Below are 23,316 nucleotides of genomic sequence, written 5' to 3'. Positions count from 1 at the left end.
TGAAGCAATTATCCTTATAAATCGTTAGTAAATCTTACAAATTTCCATTAGAAATTTAGTTATAAATTGTTGAAAGGAATGCAAAAGATATAACAAATAGTCAAATACTGGCTCATAATTGTGCACCCAAAATTCTGCACTAGAAGGCAAAATGATGTGCAATTGATGCAATTTATGATATCAAAAAGGAAATTATTTAACTGAAGTGTTATTGAAGCAATTACCCTTCCAAATCATTTAATTTGTAAATCTCACAAATTTCATTATTTGGTTCTATGTTTGGTTCTAGTTATTTCATTTTTCAAAAAGAATATAAATTCATCTCTGCATCATATTTTTATCCATTTTGAAGGAAATGTGATAACTTTCCATTTCTTAAATAATCTTAGATTCCCTTACTCTTTTTATTCATTTTGTCATTTTAACCATTGTTTTATCTTCTAACAATGTCATTTCGAGTTTCGACTTTGTCTTTTACGCTTGTAACCTTAATTTTAAATTAAAGTTTATGAAAATATGGTAATGGTATTAAATTAAAATAACCAATATACATAAAAGATAACCCATCAAACAAACAAGTTTATATTACATAATTTAGTTTTAACCAAATACAGAAATCTAACAATCTTAAGTTAATTAGATAGAACAAACATATAATGAAGGGATGTAATAGTGACATTAATGAATTCAAAATGAAAATAAAGAAACTTTGGAGATCAGACCAGACCATCAAAAAGAATGTCGATCACCTTCATATTAGCCTACCGGCCCTACCCTACCCTACACTGTTGTCTCTTCATCCACAAAAATTAATTATTTTACCACTTATTTCACAAAGTCATTCCCTCTAAATCCGCTATATATAGTATCACATAGAAGAGTTGCTTCTCATCATCCACTTTATTGTATTACTATTAACTAAACCATGATGAAAATCTCCATTTTCACTCTTCTTTTTCACATTCTTTGTTTGCTTGCATTAAACACCGCACCCTTACATGCAAACAAAGAAGAAGCTGAAGTTCTCTTACAATGGAAGAACAATGGCCTATCATCATCATCTACTTCTTTACTGGATTCTTCCTGGTCTATCAACAACCTCACAAATGTGTGCAGTTGGGAGGGCATTATCTGCAACTCCGCTGGTTCTGTTTCAGAGTTAAATCTACCACATGGGAACATCAGAGGTATACTTGAACCACTTCGTTTTTCCTTACTTCCTAATCTTACCCGCATCAATCTCAATAACAATAGTTTAAGTGGAGTGATACCATCTGCTATCAGCAGCTTCCTTAAACTCACTTTTCTGGACTTGAGCAATAACAACTTCAAGGGGGCAATACCAGTAGAGATTGGGCAGTTGACAGAGCTCAGGTACTTTAGTTGTTTCAGAAACTTTCTGGAGGAAGTGATTCCATTTGAAATTAGCAATCTTCAAAACCTGAGGTACCTGGATCTGGGAATGAATAATCTGAAAACTCCGAATTGGTCTAAATTCCATGCTATGCCTTTGTTGAAGCATCTCAACCTCCGTGCTAATGAGTTCAATTTGGATTTTCCAAAAGACTTGATAACAAGTTGCCCAAATTTATCTTACCTTGATTTGTCAAAAAATCATTTTACCGGTCAAATTCCAGTGTTTGTGTTTTCCAAGCTAGAGAACCTGGAGCACCTTGACCTTGGTAACAATTTCTTCCAAGGACCTTTTCCCATTAGTCTGACCTACTTATCCAACCTTAAATTTCTTTGCCTTTCATACAACAACTTTTCTGGAGCAATTCCAAAAGAAATTGGTTCAATCACCAGTCTTCAAGCATTGAAATTGGCCAATAATTCATTTCTTGGGAATATTCCACCTTCCATCGGAAGCCTTAAACATCTTCAGTTTCTTTCTCTTGAAATGAATCAACTGAATTCTATGATTCCCTTTGAACTTGGGCTATGCACAAATCTTGAGTACTTGTATCTAGATAATAACTTTCTAACAGGCGAGTTGCCTCCCAGCATGTCCAATCTTTCCAAGCTAGTTGTGTTAGATTTAGGTCTCAATAAGTTTTCAGGTCAAATAGTACCACACCTCATTGCCAACTGGACACAATTAACTTTCTTGTTTATAGATAGCAATAATTTCACTGGAAGGATTCCCTTTGAAATTAGTTTATTGACACAACTTCATCATCTTTCCCTGCATATTAACCAGCTCTCAGGTTGCATTCCCTCAAACATTGGGAATTTGAAAAAGTTGTCTGTACTTCACCTTCAGAAAAACCACCTCTCTGGTCCAATTCCTTCAACAATTGGAAATTTGACAGAGCTCAGTCTGCTAGAACTTTCAGAAAACTATCTTAGGGGGCCATTACCATGGGAAGTAGGATATTTAACATCACTATCTGCTGTTTCCATAAGTTCCAACTTGCTTCACGGACCTGAGACCTTATCAATCTTTTGCAATGTCACATCTCTTTCAGTCCTTCTCATAGCTAATAACACATTGAATGGACATATTCCACAATGCTTGGGAAACAACACGAATCTAAAAGAAATTTATCTTGGTGGCAATCAGTTTCACGGGGGTATTCCAAAATCACTCTGCAATGCATGCCACCTTCTTTTGCTTGACCTGTCAAGCAATTACTTGAGTGGTGTTATTCCAACGTGTCTGGGAAATTTTAGCAATCAACTCTCAAATTTGAATCTTGCCTATAATAATTTGCATGGTGCTATGCATAGAGAGTTTTGCAGTTCAACCCTTTTCAAATTTCTTGACCTCTCTCATAATAGTTTGAGTGGTGTTATTCCTTCGTGTTTGGGAAATCTAAGCACAACATTGTTGGTACTTGATTTAAGCATGAATCACTTTTATGGAAACATTCCAGAAGAAGCTTTAAAGGGTGATGTTCTGCAAATTCTCATCTTGCATTATAATGAATTTGAAGGACCATTACCTCGTACTCTGCTCAACTGTACAGCTCTCCAAGTTCTTGATGTTGGAAACAATGGGTTAAATGACTCATTCCCAGACTGGTTAGATGCTCTTCCACAATTGGCAGTGCTCATCTTAAGTTCTAATCATTTTCATGGGGTGATAGGCAATCCTACCGCCAAGATTCCATTCCCTATGCTGCGAGTTCTTGATCTTTCCAACAATCACTTCACTGGACATTTGCCTGAAAATTATTTGCTGCATTTTACTGGGATTATAAATGATATTACTCCTGATTTAGATGTAACATACTCTAGTGACCATTTTGTTTACGTTCATGGAAGCTCTGTAATGCTAGTGGTGAAAGGGTCTGTGTATACCGTGGAAGAAATTCTAAACCTGTACACACTCATAGACTTATCAAGTAACATGTTTGATGGAGATATTCCTATTTCCATTGGAATCCTTGGTGTTCTTCGGCATCTCAATCTGTCTCATAATAGGCTAACTGGCCATATACCATCATCATTGGGAAATCTAACATTGCTTGAAGCGCTAGACATGTCTTGCAACCAGCTCACAGGGGAGATTCCATGGCAACTGTCAAAGCTTGGATTTCTGGAAGTACTGAACGTCTCCTATAATCATTTATTGGGAGCAATACCCCGCAGCAGGCAACTTGATACAATTGCCAATGACTCCTACCTGGGAAACACAGCACTGTGTGGCTTTCCATTGACTCTGGAATGTGAAGCCAGCAGAAAACCACATGTACCGTCACAAGAAGAAGAAGAAGAAGAGGATTCAGGTTTTTTTAATGGATTTTCTTGGCAAAGCGTGACGATAGGATACTGCTGTTCATTTCCATTTGGAGTTTGTGTGGGATATTTTGGTCTGCGATATGGAAAACTCAACTGGTTGCTAAGGAAACTCACATGGAAGAGAGGAAAGGGTTCCAAAAATACTGTTCCAAGAAGAGATGCCAGAAGAAGAACACATTAAATTTGCAAAGGTAATTAAATTAAATTAAAGCTTCATCCTTTTGTTTTCAAAATTCCAACTTTACAATTCAATTTCTTCAGTGACATTTTTTATTACATATTATGTTACCTTATTACATATGCAAGAACACTGTTGCATTTCATATAGGCTTTTTTGGTTGCAGATTAAAGCAGCAGCGTGCGCACAAGTAGTATACCTACACTTCTCAATTGCTTCTACTTATATGAAGTACTACTTCTGTACTATATGGCTTTTCCCTCTTGTTTGTTGTGTTGTTTTCTAGTATTTAAGACTTGTTTTAAACGTCAAAAAATTAGACAGAAAGCAATAATGATCAATGTGAACGGCGTGCATGATTATTCTCAATATCTTAAATATGTGCTTTAATTTATAATGATTATTGTCTTTCGTTCTAAATATCATCTTCCATTCTTCGCAATAAGAGAATCTAACTTAATTATCAAACTGTTGGTGATAATGAACCAATAATCGATTTAATATCTCAAAAGAATATTTATATATACACAAGTATATAAAATATTATTCGATATTTATCCGGAATATATATATACACACAAATATATATATATATATATATATATATATATATATATATACATATATATATATATACATATATATATATATATATATATATATATATATATATATATATATATATATATATATATATATATATATAACGGAACCAACGGTTATATATACATATATATCTACGAAAAAGATATACCAACATATATTAACCGATAATTGGAACTAATAATCCTTAGATTATAAGTCCAATCCAACGAATATATCAAAAGAGGGAGAACGGATTTTTGCTTAGACAGTGCCTTTCTTTCCTTAAAATGCCTTTCTTTCCTTAAAACCTTATTTGCCACCTCCCAAAAGTTTAAACACGAGCTTGAATCAAGCCTTTTTGATCTCGTTTCTAGGAGTTTGATTTGCACACCCCCCACCCACGCGTGAGAGAGCCTCTACGCTATACAATTCTACAAGCTCCAAAAGAGCCCTTGTATAAAAGGGGGGTGAAATCCTCTTTCCAAACCAATGTGGGACAAAGCTCACTTTTACCTTCATTTTTCCAACTCAACGAGTCTACTTTGAGAATCAATATCTCATTCACCCATTATCCGTTTTGAGCGTACAATGTATCAATCTCTTCGTCTCACTACGAAGAACCCGAATCCGCTTTGACCCGACCCAAATCAGAAGTGGACCCCACTGATAATTGTACTACAAAATAGCCACTTAACATGTCAATTTATGCTATTTTAATGCTATTTTTCCAACACAAACCAATTATTCGTCCAACTTGCACTATTAGGAGAGATGATATTGTTTGTCCTTACGGGCTTAGCTCACTAGTTCAATAGGCAATATTTGAGAGAAGAGACCAATTAAGGTTCGAATCTCGGCAGCAACAATGTGGGGTTTAAGTCTATTGACCCTGTCTGCTAAGCCATAATTGAGACACGATCACGGGACTCGGAGTGTGTGGAGACACTTGGGGTTGTTATTGTTTGTTGGAGATTGGTTTTATCCTGGCTGCTAAGCCATTAATATAAGAACCATCACCGAGCTCGGAGTGTGGGGACACTTGGAGTTGTTATTGTTTGTTGGAGATTTATATAGTAATGAGTACTTAAAATTTACCAAGAACTTATTTGATCCTTGTAACCTCCCATTATCTCGATGTTTGAGGGTGGTTTTATTATCACCATTATTATTGCCTCTTTTTTTTTTTTTTTTTCTTCTGGGTGAGTATCGCAGTATAAGCTTATCAGTTGCAACTTGAGTAGTAATTTGTCAACTTCTAAATTAAACCAGGTAGACACGGTTTCACAGGAAAAGAGTGAAGTAAACTCAGTAGATAAATTAAACCATCATCGAACCATTATAAAACTTGCTTTGTGTCCTTAATTACTTTACTCACTTTAATTTCTCACATATTATTTTGTGTTGCTTAACAGTTTCATGCTTACATCCCCGTCCTCCTCTAATAAGTCTATATATCCATCCCCTTCTCCCACCCCCACCCCAATCGTTATGCTGTGAAACCGTATTTACCTTGCAAGGTGGACACGGTTCTATGTTCATAATTACTGAATTATATGTTCATAATTATAAAGCTATATATTCATAATTTTTTAACTTCATATTCATAATTATTGAACTCTATATTCACAATTACAGAACTCTATGTTCATAATTACTGAACTATATATTCATAATTATAAAGCTATATATTCATAATTTTTGAACTTCATATACACAATTATTGAATCTTTAATTTATATTCATAATTACCGAACTATATTTTCATAATTATGTTCACAACTCTATGTTCATAATTTTTGAACTATATATTCATAATTATGAATAGTTTTGGAACCATGTCCACCTTACAAAGTAGACACGGTTCCACAGCATAGTTCCCCCCACCACCCCCCCCCCCCCCCCCCCCCCCCCGACTCATTCTTTTAAAGCAGAGGATCTCGCTGAGGCGACTTTGCCTTCTCCGGTGAGAAGGCGACCGGAGAAGGCATGTCCATCACTTTCTCAGACCGGAGAAGGTGATGGTTTTTTTTTTTTAATTAAATTTTGAATTAAAAAGTTATTACTTACATCTAATAAATGAGGTTTGACTAAGGTGGTGCAAATAGCAATTTGATCACCCATTTGGCTATTTGCACCACCTATTTTTTTATTAGAAATTTTCACCTTTTTACACTTCCAATGAAATTTATACACCGTTTTGACTAAAGGGTGGTGCAAATAGCAACACTCCATTTATGCAGTAGAGTAGGCAAACAAAAAGTTTAGAAGTTCGGGATTTTAAAGATGAATTTAAATATTTATATTTGAGAGAAAACAAATCTATAAAAATCTTAATATAAAAGAGTTTATAAAAAGTTAAAACTGTTAGGATCGATACAGTTCACAACACCAAATTACAATAACAATTTGTACTGGAAATATTGAGAATATTTCTAGTGTAAGATTTAAAATAAATTATACACAGAATTAGACAATTTGAAGAAGAATTCTCTATAGCAAAATGATATTACAATAGGAATTACAAATATAACTCTCTAATTTTACTCTCTGTATTTTGCTATGCTAAAGAATGGATCGAATGGAATGGGATAAATGAATGAAGAGACGCCTATTTATAGCAACCCATGCAATTCTACTCCAGCAAGCAAAAAACCTTGCTCAAAACTTAACCCAAGCTTTTCCCTTTAATAGAAACCTATGCACAAGCTTTTCCCTTTAAGAGAAACCTACGCCCAAGCTTCTCCCCATGCACAAACCTCTCCCAAGCATTTCCCCTTCCTCAAGCCTATGCCCAAGCTAAGCAAACCTCATCCCATTTCCATATTTGACTTTATTATTTACAAAAACTTTTTAAATATCAATAAATTTTTAATACTATTTAAAAGTTTTGATCGAATATCACTCAACTTTTAAAAATATAAATCAAATATTATTAACTTTTTAAAACACTCTAAAATTCTTAATCAAAACTTACCAATGAGGTCCTATCGATTATTATTGCAGAGAAAAAAATATTCTAGACACTAATCTAAATACTTTCAAAGTTTTAAAGTTTATAAAAGTTTGAATGGAATACACCACTTTAGAGAGAAAAGTTAAGAATTATTTAATATGAACATTAATCTATGGTATAATTATTGGACAGATTTCCGACAAAATAAATGCGGAAGGGATGCCACCGCACCCAAGAAAAGAAGCGCTATCTTTGGTTACTAAACAAAAGATGGGAAAAAGAAGTTGATAAAAGAAAAAAGCTGGAAACAAAGAGGGAAAAATGGAGATTCTATGATCCACTAAGTGACTGATCAATAGCAAATTAGCAAGGAAAAAAGAGGTGATAGTGGGATAATAAAGGCAAGAGGATAAAAGATTTAAAGTGTTGAAAATATTAATAAAATTGATATTTTGAGTGGTTATTTTGTAGTATAAATATATGAAGAGTCTACTTTTGATTTGGGTTAAATCAAAGTGGATTGGGTTCTTCTAAATAAAACAAAGAAATCGATATACGCAAATTATGCTTGCATCCCTATGCACCATGCATGGTGCATAGGGATGCAAAAACGACGTCGTTTTGGTTAAAAAACGCGCGTCCCACTTAAAAAAAGAAATTAGGTTCGATTTCCGGCTGGTAGGGAATATCCCGACCGGAATAAGCCGACACCCGACCGAGATGCCTTCGTTCTTTTCTCTTCGTCTTTGCAGGTAACAGGTCGGGTTCCTTGTGAAGAACCCGGTCTGGGTCCGACCGGGTGTTGCCCGAGTGATGGTGTCGACCACCGAGCGGTAGCCCTTTGGCGAGAGAGCTGACAAAGGGCACGTGGCGGCCCTCTACGACGACAGACTGGGCACCCGGGAGGATGACACGTGGTGGCTACGTGGAGGACATGCCGAACGACCGGACTCTTGTCTCCGGCACAGCGGCTATAAATACCTACAGTAGCTACAGTGTAGAGGACTTTTGGACGATCGATAGGTTGTTGTTAGAGAATCCCGACCGCAGTCAGTCGGTACTCAGAGCAACCAAGTAGATTGTACTTAGGACCTTTACCGTGATCAATAAAGACCTTTATTCGCTTTGAGTGATCTCGGGTTCATTTTATATTGCTTACGTATAATTAGCAGTATCATTTTGGCGCCGTCCGTGGGAACCCGTGCGAGAAAGCAACGTCTTGACGAGCACCTGGTCTCTTTGCAACAATGTATCCGTGGGCATACAACAACTTCAGGGCGGATGCGGCAAGCTCATCTGACCATTACGCTACCCAACAGCAAGGTCAGACGGTGGACCTCAATCTCAACCTCTCACCACCGCATCCATCCAACACATACCCGGCCGCCCAACAGCCGGTGAACTACATACAACCGGGATTTCAGACGCCCGGTCAGCAATACCCGCAACCAATGATGTATCCCGGTCAGTATCCGTACCCGGTCCCACCTCAATCGTACGGGTATTGGCCAGGCCAACCAATGTACTACACTCCTCCGGTTGGCTACCCACCGTTCACACCTGCGTACACGGCTCCAGCCGCCGCCCCTCCAGTATACCCGGCCGCTCAAGTTGAGCCGCAGCATCAGCCCACTTCCCGGGCTCGACGCTCGGCTCGTTCGCGGTTGGGGTCGGGGGGTGCCGTTGCGATGGAGGCACCACGGCAGGCCCAACAAGCAGAGGAGGTCCCCGCCCGAGCGGAGGACCCCGAGGAAGTTACCCGAGCGGTAGCTTTTGACCGTCTTCTACCGGAAATGCGGCAAAGATTGGGACCCCAAGACCCAAATCGCCAACCGGAAGACGTGCACATGCAGGACGCCAACCAGGAGGCTTCATCCGGGCATAGCGGGTCGAGATCACACCGACGGCGACGCGCTCGGGACACAGCCCAAGCCGTTCAAACCGCCGAGCTCAACGAAACCCGAGGATTGCTCTATAACCTCCAGGCAGAAGTTGCGCAACTTAGGAATGCGTACCCTGCAACACCCCCGGTCGACCAATCGACCCTGCACCAGACGCCTTTCACAGCAGCGGTGATGGCTCAGCCTTACCCGCTTGACTTGAAGGTCTCTGGAGAAAAGAGTTATGACGGACGGGCGGACCCTGAAGCCCACGTTAATGATTTTTACAGCAACATGATGCTGAAGGGCGTTTCAGACGCCGTAATGTGTAGGGCTTTCTATTCTACGCTCACCGGTCGGGCGGCAGAGTGGTTCCGAACCCTGCAACCGGGCTCGATCGACAAATTTGACACCTTGGCAATCAAGTTTGTGAGGAAGTTCATCACTTCCAAAGTGGTGAGGAAGCCTTATATGTATCTTGAGAAGGCCAAGCAGCTCGAAGGGGAAAGCTTGACCGACTTCCTCATCAAGTGGAAGACGGCGGTCGGGGAGGTCGAGCCTATGGACGATGCGACCGCTACCCACATGCTTCACATCTCTCTCCGGGCGGGGTACTTGTATCAAGACTTCATCCTACACCCCCCGACCACTTATGAGGAGGCCCTTCGGAGGGTCACAGATTACGCCAACGCCGGTGAGGCGAATGCCGTAAAGCGCTTGCAGGAGGTCGGCTCTTCGTCCCGTAAACCGGCCGGCCGGGCGGAACATCGGTCGGGAGATGATAATCCCCGATCCCGCACCAGGCCTGGCGAGTTTACGACCTTGAACCAATCCGCAGCGGAGGCCATGCAGTACGCCCAGTCCTGCAATCTCATCAAACTCCCCCATCCCGATCGAGACGGCCCCGACAAGAGTAAGCATTGTGCTTATCATTGATGTGCCGGGCATGACACGGAGGAGTGTACCCACTTGCGCCAACTGTTAGAAGATTTGCTCAACTTGGGAAAGTTGGACAAGTGTGTGGGGAAGAGAGAGGACAACAAGAGGAATACCGATCGGAGAGATCACAGGCGTTCCCATCACCGCTCCGATCGGTCAGGTCAGGACCGAAGAGACGATCGAAGGGACGATCGTCATGATGACCGACGGGGCCCTGACCCTCCGTCTAGCAGCCGCCCATCCGGAAAGCCCACCATACATGTCATTTTCGGCGGGCTGGAAGACGCTTCCCGACCGAGGACTAATTGCCCGGTCGCAATAGTGGATTCCCGGGAGACCGGAAAAAGGCAGAAGATGGAGCCCATAACCTTCACCCTCGAAGATCAACCCAGTAGCGCTGACCATGGCATGGAGGCGCTCGTGATCACGATTGACGTTAAGGGGACGGATGTCCAGAGGGTTATGGTCGATACAGGCAGCAGTGTGAACGTCCTATACTTGGACGTCTTTGAAAAGCTTGGCCTTGACAGGAAGGAGCTGACTCCGGTCGGTGTACCACTGTCAGGTTTTACCGGGGCTCTTATTTACCCCGAAGGGAAGATAACGCTCCCAGTCGAGATCGGCGCACCTCCAAAGTCGATCAAAACGGAGCTGGAATTTGTTGTGGTCAACCTCCAGTGCGTCCACAACATTATTCTGGGCCGACCCGCTATTATGAAGATCGGTGGGATAATTTCTATGCCCCACCTGTGCATGAAATTCCCCACCCCTAATGGGGTCGGCGTAGTCCGTGGCGACGTCCAATCCGCCCGGAAGTGCTACACCCGAGCGGTCAACAGACGTGATTCCGGTCCGTCTTCCCGGGTGAACACCATAGCCAAGGAGGAGGCTAAGGATCGGAAGGAACAACCTGAGCCTTCTGAAGACATAGAAGAAGTTCCCCTATCCGAGGACCGGCCGGATAGGAAGATTAAGATTGGCCGGGCCCTCACCCCCGAGCTTCGAGCGGAAATTTTGGCCATACTCCGGGAGTATGCTGATATCTTTGCATGGGGTCCCGAAGACATGCCCGGGATCAATCGATCGGTAATCTGTCACAAGTTGGCCGTCGATCCCGCAGCAAAGCCAGTTGTGCAAAAGACCAGGCACCTTTCCTCCGATCGCGTGAGTTTGTCAGAGAAGAAGTCAAAAAGATGGCGGCGATCGAGCACATCCGTCCGGTGATCTATCCCGAGTGGGTGGCAAATATCGTCCTTGTTCCTAAGCCCCCAGCTTGGAGGATGTGCATTGATTTTACCGACCTCAACAAGGCCTGTCCACTCGACCCGTATCCTCTACCGAGCATCCACCAGATGGTCGACGAGACGGCCGGGGCCGAGTTAATGAGCTTCATGGATGCGTTCAAGGGATATCATCAGATCATAATGCACCATGAAGATGAGAGCAAGACAGCCTTCGTGACCCCGGACGGGCTGTACTGTTACCGAGTGATGCCGTTCGGCCTCCGGAACGCGGGAGCAACCTACCAGAGGATGGTCAATATGCTCTTTGCCGATCTATTGGGCCGAACGATGGAAGCTTACATTGATGACATGCTGGTCAAGAGTCGGGACCGAGCCGACCACACAAGGGACATCCGGGAGTGCTTCCAGATCATGAGGAAGTACCAGTTGCGGCTGAACCCGACCAAGTGCACATTTGCGGTTCAGAGCGGCAAGTTCCTCGGCTATATGATGACCAAGAGAGGAATTGAGCCTAACCCGGCCAAAGTAAAAGCGATTCTGGACATGCAACCACCCTCCACCGTTCGGGAAGTCCAGCAATTGACAGGTCGGTTAGCAGCTCTCAGTCGATTCCTCTCCAAGTTAGCCGAGCGCGCTCTACCTTTCTTCAAGGTATTGCGAAAGGTTAATGGATTCGTCTGGGACGAAGAGTGCCGAGCGGCTTTTGATGAGCTGAAGGAGTATCTCATGTCACCGATCGTGCTCTCAAAGCCCGAGCTCGGAGAAGAGTTAGACGTATACCTCGCCGTCTCCGATCGCGCAGTAAGCGCAGTATTGTGCCGAACCGATTCGGAAGGGGTCCAGCGACCGGTGTACTATGTAAGCCACGCGCTACATGGTCCCGAGCTCCGGTACTCCCGGCTAGAGAAGGTCGTCTACGCTTTATACATAGCCGCGAAGAAGTTGGCTCCCTATTTCCAAGGTCGAGCAATTCGCGTGTTGACCGATCAGCCGATCGGGCCAGTCCTCCGAACTGCTTCATCATCCGGGCGCCTAGTCAAGTGGGCGTTAATGCTGACCCAGTACGCAATCGAATACCGACCGAGACCTGCCATCAAAGGTCAGGCCCTTGCTGATTTCTTGGTCGAGTGCATCGCCCGGGATACCCGACCCCCCGAGGTCGCGGATCCTGAGGCTGAGTGGTGGTCATTGGCTACTGACGGGTCGAGTAGCAAGAAAGGAGCAGGAGGAGGAGTGGTGGTCACGAGCCCAGAAGGATTCAAAGTTTATTTTGCTCTCATGTATCAGTTCCACCCGACCAATAATGAAGCCGAATACGAAGCATTTGTTAATGGCTTACAGTGTGCTCGGGACTTGGGGGCCGAATACATCCGAGCTCAAACAGATTCCGCGCTCGTGGTCGGGCAGGTTCTCGGAGACTATGAAGTCAATGGAGAGCGTCTACAGCTATACCGAGACCTGGCCATGGAGAAGCTTGCTCAGTTCCGGGGGTATACCGTCCGGCACATACCCCGATTGGATAATGCCGATGCAGATATTTTATCTAAATTGGCTCAAGACGCCCCGGAACACATGTCGAAGATAGCTCGGATTTTGGTGATCCCGAGACACAGCATCCATCGCCTACCGGTCAATCCAATCCAACCGGTAGAAAACAATTGGATCACTGATCTGAAGGAGTTCCTCGAGCACGGTCGACTCCCAGACGACCCACAGCGTGCTCGAAAAGCCAAGCTGAGAGCCCCAAGGTTTCAAGTCTTGGACGGTCGTCTCTACAGGCGATCGTATGGAGGCCCTCTTATGCGTTGCTTGACCGCATTTGAGGCAGATTTGGTCATGAAGGAATTGCATTCGGGAATTTGTTCTTCGCACCAAGGAGGCCGATCGTTAGCCCGTCGTATCATGCTGATCGGGTACTACTGGCCGTCCCTCCAGCTAGACTGTGAAAAGTTAGCTCGGGAATGTGAGACGTGCCAACTGTTCGCCCGGATGCCTGGACGACCGGCAACCTTCTATCAGCCAGTCACGACTGCAATTCCCTTTGCTAGGTGGGGGGTAGACATCTTGGGCCCTTTCCCTCAGCTCTCCGGTTGGAGAAAATTCGTGATTGTCGCCATCGATTACTTCTCCAAATGGATAGAAGCCGAGCCTTTAGCCACGATCACTTCTCAGCAATGTGCTCGGTTCCTGTGGCGCAATGTGATTTCCCGCTTTGGTGTGCCCGTGCATCTCATCAGCGACAACGGCCGCCAATTCGTAAGCCAATATTTCCAGAACTTCTTGGCCACGATCGGGACGACTCACGTCCGGTCGTCAGTGGCTTACCCGCAGGGAAACGGACAAGTGGAGAACGCAAACCGGACGATTTTGGAAGGTCTAAAAAAGAAGTTACACTCGGCTGGTCGTAGTTGGGCCGATGAGTTGCCATATGTGTTGTGGACTTATCGGACGACCCCGAGGGAAGCTACTTTGGAGACCCCTTTCGCCCTGGTTTATGGAGCAGAAGCCCGACTCCCGATCGAGGCTTGGATCCCGACCGATCGAGAAAGAACCTACAACGCGGAGGAAAATGAACATGCGATGGTCGTGGATCTCGACGGGGTCGAGGAAAAAAGAGAGCTAGCCGCTCGGCGTATGGCCGAATACCAGAAGCGGGTCAAGAGTTCGAAAGATGTTCAGGTCAACCCTCGTTACTTTCAAGTTGGAGATTACGTTCTACGACGAAGGGAGGCCAGTCAACCTTTGGAGGGCGGAAAGCTAGCTCAGAACTGGGAAGGGCCATACATCATCAGCGCGATCATACGGCCGGGTACATACCGACTGGAGACGACAACCGGTCGGGTAATTGAGGGGACTTGGAATTCCGAGCACCTCGTTATGTTTAGGCATTAGCCTATTTTTTGTAATCTTTAGACGAAGTGGGGGCTCGACCTGCGAGTTAGTCCCGGTCGTCGCTTGTAATTAAATTTTATGTTTGTAAATATTTACTTAACCGCCTGCGAGCGGGAAGGTTTAATCTATGTACGATCGGTGAAGGCTCGACCGCTTGCATGCGGCGGCTCGGTCGGTTATTTTCTTTACCTTCAGTGCACGCAGATCAACTCATCTTCAAGTTACATCGACCGGGCGAATCTATCGACCGGTCAAATGCGCTCCACATCGGCGGACATTCGAGTCACGCCACTGATCGGGGAAGCCAGGAGCTCTCAGCACAATTCCCCGATCCGTCAAACTTCTTTCCATTATTGCACCCACTCGTGCCTCGAGCGCACAATAGTGTGGGGGCTGGGATGAAGGAAGTATCTATAGGCCCGCCGTTCGGATATACCCCGACCGTGGAGGCTTACCTGTTTTCAAAATTTCGCCAAGGCCTGGAGGTCGGGTAAACCCGATCGGGTCGGCCAGTTTTACGACGGAACCTCAAATGCACGACCAGGCCATAAGGCCTTAAGGTCGGGCATCGAGTGGGTCGAGTATTGCAAGACCGGGCCAGAGGGCCGTTAGGTCGAGCGTTTACGATCGATGTGTGCACGATTGAAAGCAAAAGTGTGAAACAAAAATCGAGTGACACAAGTTTGACAAAAGGCAAATTTTATTTATTACAAAGAAGGTGCCCGGTACAATATCGGGACCGGGCTCCCGAACAGCGTCTTTACAAAAAAAAGAAAGAAGATAAGTTATCTTCTATTTCTTCGCCTCCCGAGCGACGGCAGCTTCCTTCCCGCTCGGAGTGGCCGCAGAGGATCCACCGGGCTCGGCTGCCTTTTCTTTCGGAGCGAAGGGAGAGGGACCGGGGTCGGCTAGGTCCGGGGGTAGTGCCGACAGGACCAGCTGGAGGTCGTCCCCTTCGAGAGCTTGCTCCATCCGGGTACGAGCCCGTTCGAGCATTTTGCGCTGCCTGGCTTTGAAGGCCCATCGTCTGAAGGAGAGGATTAGATCTTCTCCGATCTTTGTTCCCCGGGCCGCTGTAAGAAAGGCCGAGCCCGACTCGCTGTCCCTGAAGACAGACTGCACCAACTCGTTCGGATTGTCGAGTCGGGCTTTTAGCTCCTTGGCCTCCCCGATCGCCCGTTGGGCGACCTTCTCCGCTAGGACCCGGTCCTCCTCGCTCTTCTTTAGGCCCTTCTGGGCCTTCTCCAGCTCGGCCTGGATGTCCTTGACTTCCTGCAGGCGGCGAGCGGCCGTCTTCTTATGATGGTCGGCTTCTTCGGCCAGCATGGCCCGACCTTGTAAGAGCTGGGCCGCTCGGGAAATCTGCAAGGCAAAAGATGTTCAAGATTAGCCCGGTTGAAGACACTTAAAAGGAGATGATTAATTGGAGAAGGCTTACCTCGGCCAGGTCATAGCCGATCCTCTCGGCTACTTGGGTCGGGGTCATCTTCCCCAAGTCTTCTCTGGCTGGCCCGGCGTTGCCGATGCGGGCCAGTATGGACGGCTCGTCCTTGTTTCGCCCGGTCGAAGGGCTCGGGCTGCGCTGTTCTCGGCGGCGCTTCACACCGCCCACCTCAGTCACGCCCTGCTCAGGCACCTTTTCTTTGCCCCGGGCAACTTCCACCCGGGTGACCAGGACGTCCGTCGGCTCGACGACGAAGCCCTCCGCCGTCGTGACGGTCGAGGTAGTTAGAGGTCGGGCCATCGGGATTTCCTTTTGCCCGACCGGCTTCGCCCTCGGTTTCTTCTTGCCGCCCAGGGAGATCTTGGCGGGTGGGGGAAGAGGGGCATCGTCATCTCCGAATTCTGCCATACCTGCAAACAAAAGAGTTAGTCGGCTCGTAGTATTAAGGATCGGGGAAGAAGTTAGCTTTAAGCTTTTACCCTTCCTCTTGCCCCGCGCGGGCATCCGCGCAACCGTTACACCCGCCGGCTCGGGCTTATATTTCTCGGTCTGGTCATAGACCGGATCGGGCAGTCGGGTCGCTTCGTAACACTCGGGCGATTTGAAGATGTGGTACTCGTAGATCTCGCCCGAGATCTTGGTCACGGCATCGATGAGGGTCGGCGTCTCGACTGGTATAACTTGCTTTCGGAAACGCTGACTCCAAACCCTTTCGACCGGGAGGATCCAAGGATCATATTTCACGGAGAAGAACCGGTCCTTCCACCCCCGGTTGTTCCCGGGCAGTCCCTCGATCGAGCATTTATCGGCTCGGGACTGCGTCATCAAGAAACCCCCCCCCCCCCCCCGTACGCGGCCGCTAGCACCTTCACTTGATAGACGAAGTTGAAGAGCTCCATGGTGCAGGCCACGTTGTGTCGACGGCAAATCTAGGGGAAGCACGCGATCATTCGATGCGCGTTCGGGCAAATCTGCCCGGGCATAACCCGGTAGTACCCCAGGAAGGCGGTGAGAAGGCTAGAGAAGGGGAACGTGATCGGGGCCATTAACGAATCGTAATGCAGCCCGATCCATTTCCCCTAGTGCCGCTCGATGATGTTCCCGAGCTGCCTGCTGGTGTCGAACTCGACCCGACCAGTGAGAGTTGCCGCAATTCTGCTTGCTTCCCCTTTGGTCAGCAAGCTCCTGTGGCCTTCCACGCTCTCACTGTTGAGGAACTCGTACCCGTCCCCGCGTGGCACTGCTGGCCCGGCCGGGTCTTCCTCAACCGCCTCCGCTTCGTTAGCCCGATGTCCTTCCTCGGGCTCGGCCTGAGGGTAATCCCCTATTACCCCCATAGGCGTTCCTTGAACGTTCTCAGCCGGGGAGTTCCGTCCGCTCGTGGACGTTTCCTCGTTCCCCGATCGGCTGGAGCTCGACCCCGATGTCTCCGACGAGCTTGATGATCTTTCTGGCTCGGGGGCTCGCTCGGGCATTTGCGGCGGTCGTTGCTCGACCTCCGGGGAGTAGGACATAATGTCCACCTCTTCGCTGCTCTGCTCGACCGTGTTGTCGTAGTCTGCAACCGAGACGTTTTGACTATCCGAGTCCGACATGTTTCTACCTAAAGGTCGGTCGGGGTTAGTACAGGGATCGGGAAGTTAGATCGGAGTTAGCGCTACTCTATTCCTATGCAGTACTAAGAGCAAAGTAAAAGCTAAGGAATAGAGACTTTACCGATCGAAGGAACTTGATTAAAGCCTTTTGAGAAGTTGCTCGGTTGATCTGCTGGATCGTATGCTCGGGACTCTCTGAGGGTGCCGATTGGATCAGAAGATTGAGGAAAGTTCAAATGAAGGCCTCAGGGGCCTATTTATAGGAGAGCATTTGGGCGGGAAACCCATCCACTTGCGTGACACGACCAGCGTTGATTCCGAGGCGACCGTTGCAGTCGCAGAAGCTGGCGGGGGTCGACACGTGGCAAGGGAGGGAATGACAGCTGGCCGGTCGGTTTGGTGGCCGACGGTTGGGCTTCTTCATCCCGTCCCATTTTTTCCCGGTCGCTCAAAAAGGCCTGGGCTGGGGGGGCTTTTGGTAGGGAATATCCCGACCGGAATAAGCCGACACCCGACCGAGATGCCTTCGTTCTTTTCTCTTCGTCTTTGCAGGTAACAGGTCGGGTTCCTTGTGAAGAACCCGGTCGGGGTCCGACCGGGTGTTGCCCGAGTGATGGTGTCGACCACCGAGCGGTAGCCCTTTGGCGAGAGAGCTGACAAAGGGCACGTGGCGGCCCTCTACGACGACAGACAGGGCACCCGGGAGGATGACACGTGGTGGCTACGTGGAGGACATGCCGAACGACCGGACTCTTGTCTCCGGCACAGCGGCTATAAATACCTACAGTAGCTACAGTGTAGAGGACTTTTGGACGATCGATAGGTTGTTGTTAGAGAATCCCGACCGCAGTCAGTCGGTACTCAGAGCAACCAAGTAGATTGTACTTAGGACCTTTACCGTGATCAATAAAGACCTTTATTCGCTTTGAGTGATCTCGGGTTCATTTTATATTGCTTACATATAATTAGCAGTATCACCGGCAATAACATTTTTATATATCCATAAATTCATAACTATATATCCACAGTGAATGAATGAACTAAAATATCAACAATGAATGAACTAAATATCCACAATGATCGAACTAAATATCCACAATGAATGAACTAAATATCCATAAATTCATAACTATATATCCAGAAATTCATAACTATATATCCATAAATTCATAACTATATATCCACAGTGAATGAATGAAGTAAATATCTACAATGAATGAAGTAAATATCTACAATGAATAAACTAAATATCCACAATGATTGAACTAAATATCCACAATGAATGAACTAAATATCCATAAATTCATAACTATATATCTAGAAATTCATAACTATATATCCACAATAATGTTATTGCCGAGAATCGAACCTGATTTTTTTTTTTTAAATGGGACGCTCGTTTTTAGTCAAAACGACGTCGTTTTGCATCGTATGATGGTGCATTCGGTTGCACAACATAACTATTGATCGATATATTGCAGGGCCGTCTTTTGGATTTTTGTGGCCCCGTTCTTGTAAATAAATGAGGCCGTAAGAGAGAAGTGAAAATTGATAATTAAAGAAATTTGGTAGAAAGTTGTAAAATTAATGGAGGAATGAATAATTTTTCCCTCTTCAATGATGGTGTGCGATTTGGGTAAAAAACTAATGAGTTTTAGACAAGATAGAAAGATGCGTGAATGATTGTGGGCTTAATTGCAGATTTAATTTTTTTTTTTTTAAATTTCTTAAGCAGCTAGGTCAAAACTAGATATTGGAACCTTTAAAATTGGGACCTTGTGTTGTTGGGCATTATGCATTGGCCGAAAATCGGCCCCGATATATTGTAGGCTCAAAATGAATAGTGTGAAAAAATGATATAATTCTCAAAGTATACACATGTAGTTAGAAAAATTAGAGTTACGAAAGCTTATAAGAAACATTTATCTTACATTGAAAAGTGATGTTGTTTGCACTAGTATATATACAATTTGCTTTTTCAAATTATTTAAATTATATAGAAGAGATTCTCTTTCGAATGCAATGTAGTTACTTCTCCATCACCAGCATGACACTAGCATTCTTTTCAAGCTTATGTAAATGAAGAATAATTCATATTGATACATGATATAACCATTGATTCCAACTCCTTGGGCTATATATCCATGCATATTGCATGTTGGGTCTAATGTTTTATATATCAGTTTTTCTATCATTTTCATATTGATACATGATATAACCATTGATTCCAACTCCTTGGGCTATTTCTCAGCCTATTGAGAACAAAGAGTCAATATGACCTCCACTGAGCCTCGATCCTACAACCTATAAGGGAGCAACTTGGTGCCGTTCGATTACAAGATCCTTGGCAAATTTATCGTAGCTTAAATGCCCAAAAGCTAATTAATAGAGAAGTTTTATCTTAATATTGTGTCGAAATAAATAATTAATAAAATTAAACTAGAAGAGAGCATTTTGGAGATTAAGGGATGCGATGATAGTGACGTTAGAGAAAGCAGAGACGACATTACTCCATTAGTAAAAATGAATGTAAAGTAACTTTGGAGATTAGACAATCTAATCTAATCTAGCCTAGCCTAGCCTCCTTTCCTCATCCACAAAAGTTAATTATTTTTTTCACATAATCATTCCCTCTAAATCCGCTATATATAGGATCACATAGATCAGAAGCTTTAACTTACGACATTGAATTACTATTAATTAAACCATGATGAGAATCTCCATCTTCACTCTTCTATTTCACATCCTTTGTTTGCGTGCCGCAGTAAAAACCACACCCTTACATGCAAACAAAGAAGAAGCTGAAGCTCTCTTACAATGGAAAAACAATGGCCTATCATCATCATCATCTTCAATGTAACTTCTTTACTGGATTCTTCTTGGTCTGTCAACAACCTCACAAATTTGTGCAATTGGGAGGGAATCACCTGTAACCGAGGTGGATCTGTTTCAGAGCTCAACCTACCTCATGGGAACATCAGAGGTACACTTGAACTACTCCATTTTTCCTTACTACCTAATCTTACTCGGATCAATCTCAATAACAATAGTTTGAGCGGAATGATCCCGTTTGCTATCAACAGCCTCCTTAAGCTCACTTTTCTGGACTTGAGCAATAACAACTTCACGGGGGCAATACCAATAGAGGTTGGGCAGTTGACACAACTTAGGTACTTTAGTTGTTTCAAAATCTTTCTGGAAGATGTGATTCTATTTGAAATTAGCAATCTTCAAAATCTGAGGTACCTGAATCTGGGAGTGAATAATCTGGAAACTCCCAATTGGTCTAAATTCCATGCTATGCCTTTGTTGAAGCATCTCAACCTCCGTGCTAATGAGTTCAATTTGGATTTTCCAAAAGACTTGATAACAAGTTGTCCAAATTTATCTTACCTTGATTTGTCAAAAAACCATTTTACCGGTCAAATTCCAATGTTTGTGTTTTCCAAGCTAGAGAACCTAGAGCACCTTGACCTTGGTAACAATTTCTTCCAAGGACCTTTTCCCATTAGTCTTACCTACTTATCCAACCTTAAATTTCTTTGCCTTTCATACAACAACTTTTCTGGAGCAATTCCAAAAGAAATTGGTTCAATCACCAGTCTTCAAGCATTGAAATTGGCCAATAATTCATTTCTTGGGAATATTCCACCTTCCATTGGAAGCCTTAAACATCTTCAGTTTCTTTCTCTTGAAATGAATCAACTGAATTCTATGATTCCCTTTGAACTTGGGCTATGCACAAATCTTGAGTACTTGTATCTAGACCATAACTTTCTAACAGGCGAGTTGCCTCCCAGCATGTCCAATCTTTCCAAACTAGTTGTGTTAGATTTAGGTCTCAATATGCTTTCAGGTGAGTTAGTACCACACCTCATTGCCAACTGGACACAATTAACTCTCTTGTTTATAGATAACAATAAGCTCACTGGAAGGATTCCCTCTGAAATTAGTTTATTGACACAACTTCAATATCTTGCCCTGCCTAGTAACCAGCTTTCAGGTTGCATTCCCTCAAACATTGGGAATTTGAAAATGTTGTATGCACTTTACCTTGGGAAAAACCACCTTTCTTGTCTAATTCCTTCAACAATTGGAAATTTGACAGAGCTCATTGTGCTAGACCTTTCACACAACTATCTTAGGGGGTCATTACCATGGGAAGTAGGATATTTAACATCACTATCTGCTGTTTCCATAAGTTCCAACTTGCTTCACGGACCTGAGACCTTATCAATCTTTTGCAATGTCACATCTCTTTCAGTCCTTTTCATAGCTAATAACAAATTGAATGGACATATTCCAAAATGCATGGGAAACAACACGAATCTAGATTCTTTCTTACTTCATGACAATCAGTTTCACGGGGGTATTCCAAAATCACTCTGCAATGCATGCCACCTTCATTTTCTTGACCTGTCAAGCAATTACTTGAGTGGTGTCATTCCAACGTGCCTGGGAAATTTTAGCAATCAACTCTCAATCTTGCGTCTTGACAATAATAATTTGCATGGTGCTATGCATAGAGAGTTTTGCAGTTCAACCTCCTTCAAATTTGTTGACCTATCTCATAATAGTTTGAGTGGCGTTATTCCTTCGTGTTTGGGAAATCTAAGCACAACATTGTCGCTACTTGATTTAAGCATGAATCACTTTTATGGAAACATTCCAGAAGAAGCTTTAAAGGGTGATGTTCTGCAAATTCTCATCTTGCATTATAATGAATTTGAAGGACCATTACCTCGTACTCTGCTCAACTGTACAGCTCTCCAAGTTCTTGATGTTGGAAACAATGGTCTAAATGACTCATTCCCACACTGGTTAGATGCTCTTCCACAATTGGCAGTGCTCATCTTAAGTTGTAATAATTTTTATGGGGTGATAGGAAATCCTACCACCAAGATTCCATTCCCTATGCTGCGAGTTCTTGATCTTTCCAACAATCACTTCACTGGACATTTGCCTAAAAATTATTTGCTGCATTTTATTGGGATTATAAATGATATTACTCCTTATTTAGAAGTAACAGACTCTGATTACGATTTGCATTATGCTTTTGGAAGCTCTGTAATGCTTGTGGTGAAAGGATCTGAGCTTCCAGTGGAAGAAATTCTAAACCTGTACACACTCATAGACTTATCAAGTAACATGTTTTATGGAGAAATTCCTATTTCCATTGGAATCCTTGGTTTTCTTCGGCCTCTCAATCTGTCTCATAACAGGCTAACTGGCCATATATTGGGAAATCTAACATTGCTTGAAGCGCTAGACATGTCTTGCAACCAGCTGAGGGGGGAAATTCCATGGCAACTATCAAAGCTTGGATTTCTGGAAGTACTGAACCTCTCCTATAATCATTTATTAGGAGCAATACCCCGCAGCCGGCAACTTGATACAATTGGCAATGACTCCTATTTGGGGAACACAGCATTATGCGGGTTTCCATTGACACTAGAATGTGGAGCTAAAAACCCACGTGTGCACTCAAAAGAAGAGGAGGAGGAGGATTCGGGTTTTTTTAATGGATTTTCTTGGCAGAGCGTGACGATAGGATACTGCTGTTCATTTCCATTTGGAGTTTCTGTGGGATATTTTGCTTTGCGGTATGGAAAACTCAACTGGTTGCTAAGGAAACTCACATGGAAGAGAAGAAAGGGTTCCAAAAATACTGTTCCAAGAAGACATGCTAGAAGAAGAACACATTAAATTTGCAAAGGTAATTAAATTAAATTTAAGCTTCATCCTTTTGTTTTCAAAATTCCAACTTTACAAATTCAATTTCTTCAGTGACTTTTTTTATTACATAGTATGTTTACCCTATTACATATGCAAGAACACTGCTGCATTTCATATAGGCTTTTT

General features: G+C 44.0%; 2 protein-coding genes across 3 annotated transcripts; both read left to right on the top strand.

Annotated features, from left to right (window-relative positions):
* Positions 1-925: 925 nt before the first annotated feature.
* Positions 926-23,160, top strand: LOC109158054 (receptor-like protein 12). Its single transcript, XM_019305872.1, has 2 exons — positions 926-2,145; positions 21,177-23,160. The coding sequence occupies exons 1-2, from the start codon at positions 926-928 to the stop codon at positions 23,158-23,160; spliced, it is 3,204 nt and encodes a 1,067-aa protein (XP_019161417.1).
* Positions 2,843-11,255, top strand: LOC109158279 (receptor-like protein 12). Of its 2 annotated transcripts, none has more exons than XM_019306191.1 (2): positions 2,843-3,935; positions 11,245-11,255. In XM_019306191.1, exon 1 carries the CDS (start codon positions 2,849-2,851, stop codon positions 3,923-3,925), a length of 1,077 nt encoding a protein of 358 aa, XP_019161736.1. In that variant the 5' UTR covers positions 2,843-2,848; the 3' UTR covers positions 3,926-3,935; positions 11,245-11,255. The 2 variants fall into 2 exon arrangements, with proteins under 2 accessions (XP_019161736.1, XP_019161735.1); XM_019306190.1 differs by lacking the exon at positions 11,245-11,255 and adding an exon at positions 4,089-4,185.
* Positions 23,161-23,316: the final 156 nt, after the last annotated feature.

This window comes from Ipomoea nil, unplaced genomic scaffold (genome assembly GCF_001879475.1).
Source record: "Ipomoea nil cultivar Tokyo-kokei standard unplaced genomic scaffold, Asagao_1.1 scaffold2805, whole genome shotgun sequence".
Classification (NCBI taxonomy): Eukaryota; Viridiplantae; Streptophyta; class Magnoliopsida; order Solanales; family Convolvulaceae; genus Ipomoea; species Ipomoea nil.
The sequence above is the reverse complement of the archived record's forward strand: the minus strand, read 5'-3'. Positions and strand labels throughout refer to the sequence as shown.